At 34.7% G+C, this 12,630-nt stretch overlaps 1 protein-coding gene across 1 annotated transcript; it reads right to left on the bottom strand.

Annotated features, from left to right (window-relative positions):
• Positions 1-989: 989 nt before the first annotated feature.
• Positions 990-3,723, bottom strand: LOC141603542 (mitochondrial zinc maintenance protein 1, mitochondrial). The gene is made up of 2 exons (XM_074422907.1): positions 3,366-3,723; positions 990-1,391 (listed from the first exon to the last, which is right to left on the bottom strand). Exons 1-2 carry the CDS (start codon positions 3,604-3,606, stop codon positions 1,297-1,299), a joined length of 336 nt encoding a protein of 111 aa, XP_074279008.1. The 5' UTR covers positions 3,607-3,723; the 3' UTR covers positions 990-1,296.
• Between the last annotated feature and the right edge of the window lie 8,907 nt (positions 3,724-12,630).

Below are 12,630 nucleotides of genomic sequence, written 5' to 3'. Positions count from 1 at the left end.
TAAGAAAATAGTTGTAAAAAAGTGTAATAAAGGAGAGAAAAATAAATAATTTAATTTCTGTAAATTAAATAAGAACACTAAATATGTAAAAAAAAAACATCAAATACTAAAAACCCACATGTATACTTTCCCTCCATTGTGTCATCTCCATCACCATACTCTCCTCAAGTCCCAGAAATCTCATATCGTGCTCTATCATTCGCTTAAGACTCATGCAAGTTTATCACTAATCTTGGGATAACATACTTTTACTATTGCGAAGTCTCAAAGTTAGGGTAAAATTATTGGTAGTCTTGAAGACTTTGGTGAATCTTAAAACAAGACCCACCCAAGACTACCAATAATCTATCATAGTCTTAATAAAGTCTTGACAAAGTCTTAAGTTGAGTCTTGGAAATTCAAGACTTAACTTAAGACTCTACCTGAGTCTTGACCCCACTAATAAAAGAAGACATCAAATAAAAGAAAGGCATGTGTTACATTATTTTTGTTCTTTTTTTTCTTAAACCCCACCAAACTAATGTGACAAAGTCTTTAGATTTTGAAGAGTCTTACCAATAATCATACCCTTAAGTCTTAAAAATTCACAACTCAACTGAAGACTTAGAATAGTAAAACATGAGTGAGAGAAAGTGTGTTATATATGCCGAGTTTGATGGGTCCGTGGATAAAGTGGGGAAACTCAGTCTGAAACGAGTACTTAAAATGTAAGTGTCATTTTCCTTCTCTACAACTAGAACAATCCCCAATCCCCTATTCTCCATTGTTTTTTAGCCCATAAAAGAAACTACTTCCTACCCATCAAGTTGTGATCTCTCTCACGGCGGCCGGCATTATGACATTTACTAATAATCGCACATGAAACTCATGTTGAAACTGGTAGTTCAAATTCTAGTTACTATCTATTTTTTTTTTTTTTTGAATTAGTTGAACAAATATCGAGTTCTGAATGAAACGTATGGGAATTATTGGAACTGGTTCCTGAAAACTTAAGAGAAAGCTCAATGTCATTCACCCCTAGTTGAGGCTCAAAGTCATTATGTTGTTCGAAGAATTTCAAACGTGAAAAAACATGTATCCCGGAAGTCACTATAAAATCAAACTAACTGGCAAAACAGCTACATTTACTAGCACAAATCAGGATATCTCTGTTGAGATCATAAGTTCACTAGTCATCTTGAACAGACCATAAAGTAACCAGGCGAACTATCACGACCATGCCTCTTTATAAAATCGCTGACAAAATGCAAGGAAAACTGTTTGCAGCTCATTTGACGGTAGTTTGGAATAAAAACCTTACGAACACTTGGTTATTGGTGCCCTCTTCTTTAGAATCTCCTCAGATGGAACCTCCAATGTTGCTCCAGCATGGTCTTTACTTGGTTTCACCTCTGCAACCAGTCAAAAGACAGATTCTCCAAATCACACAAGTTTATCTCATACTCGGTACCTTTTATGTTATTGTGGGTGTAAGAGCAATGAAAAGGTTAATTTGAGAGACTGAACATGCATGTTTATCAGGCTACTCCAGTTAAACAATCCAAATTCCACATGATATTTTGTTATAAAACCACCTCAGTCTTACAGAAGTCTTTTTGCCAGATTATGGACTTTTAGGTGACACTATACAATGACAGTGCATAACATAACTGAACAACAAATTCAACCATGAATGCGCAATGCACATAACATCTCCATTAGTTAGTAGGCATTAACTTCGTGTGAACATAAAAAATTAAACAGGTAGTAATCATTTTCATTACATAGTATATTACAAGTTAGATGGCCCTAACGATTAAAAGTTCGGGATTGTAGCTAATATCACTATCAATCTATCATGTTTGATTCCCACAAACGAACTGTATCACAGGTGAAACTGACTAGATAGGGTGAAATGAATGAACTATTTCCTATAATTGTTAACATGCCATTATATAGTATTGTCCAAATCATGAAATTGATTAAACCCCCACAGTCAAGCAAAATCTCAATCCTAATTTATGACTATTAGGGTACTAGTTCCAAAACAAGTACAAAAACAATTACCTTTAAGTACTAGTTTTCTCAGCTATCTTCAGCATTAAACATGTCTTTGTGCTAGTTTTTATTTTCCTCGTTTTTTGTCCTCATAATCTTTGTGCTAGGAGTTGCGTAATTTTTTAACATGCTTGGCAAATGCCGACTATGAAGGGGAGCCTTGGCGCACCGGTTAAGGAGTTGCTTTGTGACTGTGAGGTCACGGGTTCAAGTCCTTGGAGCAGCCTCTTGCCAAAATGGCAAGGGAAGGCTTACTCCAATTACACCCTTGTGGTGGGACCCTTCCCCGGACCCTCGCCTAGCGGGGACCCCGTCGTGCACCGGGCTGCCCTTTAATTGGCAAATGCAGACTATGCTGTAATAAGTTTTGTCAGTCGAAGTTGTACTAGATAGCTGCAAGCTTAGTGCACTTCATTAGCTTGTAGTCCAATTACTATAGGGTGCATATGAATTTGATCCTCCATTTACAAAAAAATTAGCTATTGTATCAACTATCAACCATGGTGGTTAGGAAGAATAAGAGAAACCTTGATTCACCAACAAGTTTTGGATAAGCCCATACAACGTAGGATTTAAAGTTCAGCCTAGAACCTTAAATTTAAGGTAATCTTACTACACAATAATCTTATCCAAGCAAATGTCGTTTACTAAAGGCTTGGGAATAAATTTTAAACCTTTAAAAGAGTATCTCCTATGAATCTACTAAAGACTTGAAATTTGTCATTGATCGCATATTTTGTAGAACGAAATAAAACACCTTCAATAAAAAGGATGCTCATTAGCCAATCAAGCTGATGTGACAAAGAACACTAAAGAACACTCCCTCCGTTCCAATCATTTGTTCACCTTTTTTCATTATTTGTAAAATCAAAGGTAAACAAATGATTGGTATGGAGGGAGTACAAAATAATGATCAATCGAGTGCAAATCAATCATCCCAAACAATATCTCATATGTTTGATTGTTTCAAGTGATATGGTGCAAATCAATCATCCCAAACAATATCTCATCAGCTTCAGTAAAATGAGGTTTGATTGTTTCAAGTGATATGGTGCACTAAAAAGCATAAAAAACCGGAAAACTTGACATCGTTGCGAACTTGCGATCTGCATTACCCCCAGAATCTCAAGCTCTTCACACAGGCAATTTAACAAACACATGGTGCGCAACGAGAAAATCACATGCAATTCATAAAAACAAACAAAACCCATCAACAAAAAAACTCAATTCTACACAAAATGCAGCAATCAAACACAACCCAGCAATGATATCCTCACAATCAAAATCAATTAAAAACCCAGAAAAGTAAGAGAAAGATGGAAGAATACCATAGCCGCCACGTTCATTGAGCTTGGCTTGAACGATCATGGTGGATATGAAATGGGCAGTTTCACGAGCTTCGTCAAGATGCTTCTGAATGTCAGATTCAGAAACAACATGTTTGTTTTCATCAAATTTATGGCGGACTTCCATGGCGGAAGCTTTAAGCATTTGGGTATCTCCGGCAAATGTTTTACGAGTTGCTTTGAGAATTTCCCGATATGCTTTCAGTACTTCCGTCCTCCTCATCGTCGACTGACTATCGTTATTGTTTCGGATTTTGGAGATCCAAGGAAACCGCTTTGATTTGCTCTACTCGTCTTTCTTTGTTATTCCTGTTCGAAAATCGATATTATAGACTTTGCCAATTGTAAAACCGTTTATTAAATATTATCGTAAAATCAATAGATAATCTATAAAATATAATTAAAAGGCTATCTAAAATGACAAATAAACACCACTCAGACAAAGCGTAGGATCCAAAAAGTCACCTACATTAAAATTTAATGTGACGTGGCATATTTAAATGTGATGTTGCATATTTATAATGTGACATGGCGAATTGATGTGACATGGATTATCAATTTATTATTATATGACATTAATTTAAATCATTTATCTATAAATTAATTTAATTCACTTATATCTATAATATGAAAAGATATTATCATTATTCTTAAATTAATTTTGTTTATTTAATATATTGTCTTCCAAATATATAACCCTTACAAATTTACATCAAATTTCATAATTTCTAATTAATATTGACATTTTAATTAAATTTTTTTTAATAAAACATGCAAATAAATTTCATAATTTATAATTGAAATTGAAATTTTAATTGAAGTTTTTGTAATAAAACATGTTAAGGAATTAATTAAACATCTTCATATTACTAAACACTCATCATTATTAACATTTTCCTATTTAATTCATTGTTTTTAAATTTTTTGTAATAAAACATGTTGATAAATTAATTAAACCTCTTCATATTACTGAACACCCACCATTATTAGCATTTTCCTATTTAATTTTTTTTAATTAAATATGGTAATAAATTGATTAAAACTCTTCAGAATACTTAACACAAACCAAATTAATTAAAAGTTCTTCCTATTTAATTAATTTTTGTAATATAATTTGTTAATAATTTTATTAAAACTCCTTATATTACTCAACACCCATAATTTTCATTAATATTTTTTCCTATTTAATTCATCTCTTGAGGTCCTCGGCAATTAATTATCTAATTTAATAATACCGCAAAATAAATTAAAAATTAAATTAAAATACGAGAATTTATGGTTGTGTAATGACCATAAAACCTACAATGCTTATAATAGTTTCTATTCACTTTATTTATTTAAAATATGCCCATATGTTATGAGTTTCTAAGTTGTGGATTGTATTTTATGGTTTAATTTATTTATTTGATTATATTTGAGTATATTAAGTGTTGTTGTTGTTGTTGTTGTTGTTGTTGTTGTTGTTGTTGTTGTTGTTGTTGTTGTTGTGTCCAATAAAGTATATTTTAATTTTTTATGTTGTTGGTTTATGAATCGTTTGCTTTATATTTGAATTCATATTTTCTAGTTGGTTTAATTTAAGTGACTTACATGTGACAAAGTTTTTATTCGTTTGTCAAGTTTTTGCCCGGTTGATGTTTTATCTTTTTGTCAATGTATTTTTTATATAACTTTAAAGCACCATGAAACGTATGTGAATGCAGATAAGGCAACCCATCACGTGGGTAATCTGAAGAGGGAAGACATACAAAAGGCACGAAACTGAGGTAAAATTAAAGGTAAAAAAATGTAAGGTAGAAACCAATAAGTAATGGATGATTGTTGATCTCAAAATAGAAGTCTTATAATATTTCTTTTAATTTGTTATTAAACGTATATTGTGGTTTAATTTTACTATTATACATTCCCGATCAACCTATTTGAATTTGTATTTTTGTATTCACGAGTATAATCATCTCTAACATATATTTTTTCTTTTTAATTTTATATGAACTATTATCAAGGCATGTAATAAAAGGAAGCGAAAGTAAACCTTCGGGTACATATTAAATAGTATGATTTCTAAATTCTACTTCGTATGTTTTAAAGTTTATGTGTATTTTTTGTCAAAACAGGAATAATACATAAACTTACTCTCATAATTTATGGTAAATAAATAAGTACAAATAATTGAATGAAAAATCTTTAAAATTTCACATTTTACTTTTTGAACCATCATGACAATAATTAATCATTCTAATTATGTCATTTCCTCTTCAATTTAAGTTTTCTCCAACTCACACCTTTTGATTGCTTTTCTATAAAAATTTACTTTACTTTTTTAAGTGGTTTATACTTTTTTAACCATTATAAGATGATCGTTGATCTCAAAATGGAGAACTTATAATATTTCTTTAAATTTGTTATTAAGCGTATATTAATGTGTAATTTTACTATTATGCTTTCCCGATCAACGTATTTGAATTTATATTTTTGTATTCATGAGTATAATCATCTCTAACATATATTTTTCTTTTTCATTTCATATGAACTATTATTCAGGCATGTACTAAAAGGAAGCGTACTAAAAGGAAGTGAAAGTGAACCTTCAGATAAACAATAAATAGTATGGTTTCTAAACTCTAATTCGTATATTTTTAAGTTTATGTGTTTTTTTTTTCAAAACCGGAAGAGATTATTTTATAATCTTTAATACTATTTTTATTTTTTATATAGGATCGCGGACATAAGTATAACAAGAGATGGATCAAATTCTTGAAATAGTAATAAGGAACTTAAAAAATTTTATAAACCTTTTGGAATTCGGATTTAGGGAATATAGTTTTTTTAGATTATTGAGCAATTGAAATAAAAATTTAATTCGTAATACATGGAGTAGATACCGACCATACCGTTGAATCGTATCTAATATTTTTTTTATCGATATACTAAATATTTTTCGGATGTAAATAATAATTGAAGCATGCATGTGATGATAAGACTTCAAAGATATTTCAATTGGAGGGTTGATGGAGAGGTCTGGGAATAATTTGGAGATTACTATACTGAGGTATTGAGTTTACAACCTTATAAGGCGTCATTGAAGATTTTTCCATACGGAATTTATTATATACGGATGGTTTCAACTTTTAATATTTAAAAAACTTACTTTATTATATTGCGGAGTAAAACACACGTATATATAATGAGTCGTCTTTGTCATTGCTCCGTTATCAAGTTTCTCAAATTTAATAGCTACCACATTGTCACTTGCAGGATTCGATTTTAAAAAATAAACCAAAGTTGTCAAAGAAATAAGGTTTTAACTAACTAATTTCTATGTATTTCAAGACTGTATATTTTTAAATGGATCAACAATTAATTGCTCGAACAAATATTAAAAATATCAAAACTAAAACAAATAAACCGTGAATTTCACATTGTTGCACACCAAAGACGGAAGTGGGAACTGTTCTCAATATGACAGAATATTTAAGAGATGAAAAGAGAAGAAAAAGTTTCTGTGATTTCTGCTGTGTATATAGAACTGTGGAGGAATGAGGTTTATATAGCAATGAAAAGGCTCCTCCAACAGTTAGAAAATCAAGGCATTGATTTTGGTAGTAATGGCCATAAATCGGATAAATGAATACAGAATTTATTGTGTAATAAAATCTCAACAGCTAGAAAAGTATACGATGTTAAAAGTTCAGATCAGTAGCAAAAAGGGGCCCCACCACATCGCACACGTGTCACGAGCCGAACAGACGGCAGCGGCGGCGCGCGCGTGGGGAGACTATAGTCTATCCTCTATAGTCTAGTTAACACTTGTTAACTCACCTCCATATATAAACATAACATTCCCCCACTATTCTTCCAATGTGGGACAAATGTTACCATACTTAAGTTTTGGAGCAACCTCCAACTCCAACAATCCCCCACTTGGTCCAAACTTAAGAAAAAAGAAAAGGAATATGAGAAAGTAGCTATAATCAGGTGAACGTAGTCTTGAATCTGAAAATAACAAGAAATGAGAACAGCTCCCTCGAGTAACATATGACCCCAAGAAAAAACCTATCTCATGATTGTATTAGAGGATAGCCCACATCTATTCTCATAGGAGGCGGCCAACACTCCACAATCACGTAGTTGAGTCCATCAAGTGTGTACTGCACACATCACTCAAACCTTTGAGGTATGGAACTCATTAAGAACTACCACCTGTCCAACCTAACCTTGCAGTAAATAAACATGCTAAAAGGGATAAACTGAATAACCTCCTTTATTCATCAAAATAAATAAAATACAAGCAATGCCTGACGATTTCGTTTGACCTCATTGAATCTGGTAATCCATATTGGGTATCCATCATAAAAGCACTACGTAGGTGGGCACAATCCCATCTTTTTAGCAGTTTCTGAAACTAGTTTCCTGTTTAAGGCCTTTGTCAATGGATCGACAATATTACTTTCTAACCTCACATAATCTAAAGAAATAACACCAAACTTGATCAAGTTACAAACAATACTATGCCTTAGGCGTATATGCCTACTCTTGCCATTATAAGCCTTATTCTTGGCTATATGAATGGCCGATTGCGAGTCACAATGTAGCGGCACGGATGGCACGGGCTTTGGCCAAAGAGGAATGTCCGCTACCAAACTTCTTAACCATTCTGCTTCTCGACCAACCAATTCGATAGCTATAAATTCCGATTCCATTGTAGATCTCGCAATACACGTTTGCTTGGATGATCTCCAAGATACAGCTGTTCCTGCTAAAGTGAAAACATAACCACTGGTAGAGTGTATATCTTTACTCTCCGAGATCCAGTTAGCATCATAATATCCCTCTAAAACTGGAGGATAACCACAATAAGATAACCCAAAATGAGCTGTACCTTTAAGATATCTAAGCAAATGAACTAATGCACTCCAATGATCATGACCGGGATTATGAGTATATCTACTCAATCTCCCAACGGAATATGCAATATCAAGACGAGATAAACACATAAGATACATAACACTACCAAGAATCTTAGCACAACCAGCTTGATCCACACTTTCAGATAGATTCTTTTTTAAGTGCACACTAGCATCAAAAGGTGTTCTAACAGACTCAATATCAAAATAACCAATCTTCTTTAAAATTTTCTCAACATAATGAGCATGACTAAGACAATAACCTTTACTAGTCTTCAAAACTCTTAAACCAAGAATGACATCAACCTCACCCATGTCTTTCATTTCAAAAGAAGTTTTAAGCATGCTTTTAGTAGAATCAATAACATCTAATGAAGTGCCAAAGATAAGTAAATCATCCACGTAAAATGTTATAATAATACTACCACTAGCATTGGATTTCATATAGATACATGTATCACCATCACTAGCTTTAAAACCAAGAGAAACAATCACACTATGCAACTTTTCATACCATTGTTTTGGTGCCTGCTTAAGTCCATACAAAGATTTAACAAGTTTACAAACTTTATGTTCTTGACCAGGCACTATAAAACCATCAGGTTGATCCGTATAAATCTCTTCATCGAGATCACCATTTAAAAACGCAGTTTTCACATCCATCTGATGAACAAGCAAGTTATACATGGAAGCAATAACAAACATCACTCTAATGGAAGCAATCTTAGTGACCGGGGAATATGTGTCAAAATAGTCTATACCAGACTTATGGGTGAAACCCTTAGTCACCAACCTGGCTTTAAATTTATCAATAGTCCCATCAGCTTTGAGTTTCTTCCTAAACACTCATTTATACCCTATAGTCTTACAACCACGAGGCAAGTCAACAATCTCCCAAGTATGATTAGACATAATGGACTCAATCTCACTATCAATAGCCTCTTTTCATAAAGAAGCATCAACTGATCTCATAGCCTCATTGTAGGTCTTAGGATCCTCCTCCACAATATACATGTGAACCGACTCGTCATCTAGATATCTACCATCCTCCTCCATAAGAAAATCAGGCCCAAAAGTTTTCTCAACTCTAGGTCTCTTACTCCTTCTCAGTTCTATTGGTGGTTCACTAGATGTGTCAACATGGGTTGGGGAGCTACCAACATTATCCTCATGGGAAGAATCATCAAAGGTCAAGTCCTGTCCTAAATAAGGTTTCAAAGGAAAAAGGTCCTCAAAGAAAATAGCATCTCTAGATTCAATAATATTACCATAAAAACCCGAACTCGCATCTTTGGTCATGAACCTATAGGCTGCACTATTAGAGGCATAACCCAAAAAAATTGAGTCAATAGTTTTGGGTCCTATTTTGTCTCTTTTAAAAGTAGGTAAGGCAACTTTGGCTAGACAGCCCCAAACCTTTAGAAACCTCAAATTAGGTGGATAACCCTTCCAAATCTCGTAAGGTGTCACATCAAGTTTCTTATGAGGTACACGGTTTAAAATGTGACAGGCAGATAGGATAACTTACCCCCACATAAAATCAGATAACCCAGAAGATAGTAACATAGCATTCATCATATCCTTTAAAGTTCTATTTTTCCTTTCACCTACACCATTTTGTTCGGGGGTGTAAGGGGCTGAAAATTCATGTATAATACCGTTTTTCTGACAAAATTCAGTCAGATTTGTATTCTCCACCATGATCAGACCTCACACGCTTAATCTTCTGCAAAGTTGATTTTCAACCTCAGCCTTATAAATAGTAAACATATTCTCAGCCTCACTTTTATTCCTTAACAAATAAACCTTAGTATATCTCGAACAATCATCCACAGAGGTCATATAATATCTTTTACCTCCTTTACTTTCACAATTCTTATAATCAGCCAAGTCGGTGTGGATAAGTTCTAATAAATCAGTTTGCCTTTTGGTCACTTCCTTAAAAGGTTTCTTAGAGTGCTTTGCTTCCATGACTTGACATTTATCCATGTCATAAGAAATCAGATTAGGCAACAAGTTCATTGTTTTCATACGTTTAATGGATTAGGTGTTAACATGTCGAAGTCTAGAATACCAAATATCAATGGACTCAGCGATGTAAGCAGAAGAAGTGCATTCATTTCTACATAAAAAACAAACAGACCACCATTACAAAAACCTTTGCCAACAAACTGACCATTCTTAGACATGACTAACTTATCAGACTCAAAAGTAAGTTTAAGACCAGCCTTATTAACTAAAGCACCAGAAATCAAATTTCTACGCATATCAGGCACATAGAGCACATTTTCAAGAGCTAAAACTTTGCCAGAAGTGAGTTTCAGGTACACCTTGCCAATGCCGAGGACTGGAACCTTGCTGGAGTTGCCAACATACACTAACTCTTTCTCATCAACATCTTTAAGTTCCTTGTAAAGATCCTTGTTGGTGCAAATATGGCGTGTAGCTCCTGTGTCAACAATCCATTCCACCAAGCTTCCAACCACATTAATTTCGGACACTATTGCAGCAATTATATCATCACCCTCACTTGAACCCTCGACAACATTGGCTTGTGGCTTGTTAGATTTGTAATTTTTGTAGCCACCGCGTTAATTGTTGTCTTTCTTTTGGAACCTCCCACCATGTGCATTATTGCGATTTCCTTGATTTTGTTGTCTTTCCTCATAAGGTTTATTGGCCTTGCACTTGAAAGCGGGATGACCAGGTTTGTCACACCATCAGTGTAATACCCCACGTTAATTGAAGAGGTCCAGTGATAGGCTTAAATGACTAGTGCTTAAAGAGATTGAAAGTACTACTCATATCAATAAAGTGCACTTTCTTTTATGGTCATCCATGCAAAAGAACTCCATAGTTAAGCGTGCTTGGCTGAGAGTAGTCTTAGGATGGGTGACCTCCTGGGAAGGTTCCCGGGATGCGCATGAGTGAGGACAAAATGCGCTATAAAGGACCCGTGTTGATCTGTGAGCCATGTACACAGCCTAGAGAGCTATCATAAGTAACCGCTCCTGACCCGGTTTGGACCGGGGTATTACAAGTGGTATCAGAGCAACCCTGCGACCGTGTGGTGATGGGAGGCAGTTGTTATACGCTCTTGGAGGCAGTTGTTATATGCTCCATTGTGATCACCCACCTAGCGGGGGAGGATTATGGGTTAGCGGTTATGCTCCCAGGCATAACGAGGATGTTGCGTTCTTCAAGTGGGGGTGATTGTAATACCCCACGTTAATTGAAGAGGTCCAGTGATAGGCTTAAATGACTAGTGCTTAAAGAGATTGAAAGTACTACATCCATGCAAAACAACTCCGCCATAGTTAAGCTTGCTTGGCTGAGAGTAGTCTTAGGATGGGTGACCTCCTGGGAAGGTTCCCGGGATGCGCATGAGTGAGGACAAAATGCGCTATAAAGGACCCGTATTGATCTGTGAGTCATGTACACAACCTGGTGAGCTATCATAAGTAACCGCTCCCGACCCGGTTTGGACCGGGGTATTACAACCAGCAATTTTCTGTCATTGTCTTTATTGATTTATCAACATTTTGTGGTTTGTTGTATTGATCATAACTCCTCTTTTTTGTACCGGTATTCCTATATTCAACAACATTAGCCTTAACAGTGTTAGTAGCATTAGTCCTGGCTCGGTCCTGGCTCCTTGTGGCATCCTCAATCTTGATAAGACCAATTAGCTCCTGCAACTTCATATCTTTCTTCTTATGCCTCAAATGTTTCTTATACTCATCCCAACCAGGAGAAGGCAATTTCTCAATAAGAACATTAGCCTGCATATACTCGCACAACACCATTCCTTCACCAATAATTTCAGAAACCATATTTTCATACTCATCTATTTGATCCATTATAGGTTTACCATCAGTAATCTGAAATTTTAACCATCTTGCTACTGCATATTTCTTAGTACCGAAATCATCAGTACCATACTTAGTTTCCAAAGCATCCCAAATTCCTTTAGCGGTCTTAGTTTTGCAGTAGATGTCAAACAGATTATCAACCATATAGTGTAACATGACGCCTCTAATGGTGTTATTGTCTTTTGCAAATTTGGGACCAGGTTTGACAATCTCAGGCGAACTAGACTCTTCAGTGGATTGTGTGGATTGTGATTCTTGGAATAACATATATTCAATCTCATATTGCGAGAAATAAAATAGAATTTTTTCAGACCATCTCCTATAATTTTTGCCATCTAAAAGTTCCATCTTACTAAGGTCAGGGACAATTTTGTGTGGCATTGTGAAATGGTTGACAGGGGCATTAGGAGTCACGGTAACAATTTCTCGATTGACATTGGAATCGTTAGAGTTTCCGGATGGGTTTGTCCT

The sequence above is a fragment of the Silene latifolia genome, chromosome 1 (genome assembly GCF_048544455.1).
Source record: "Silene latifolia isolate original U9 population chromosome 1, ASM4854445v1, whole genome shotgun sequence".
Classification (NCBI taxonomy): domain Eukaryota; kingdom Viridiplantae; phylum Streptophyta; class Magnoliopsida; order Caryophyllales; family Caryophyllaceae; genus Silene; species Silene latifolia.
This window is presented reverse-complemented; position numbering and strand designations above follow the sequence as displayed.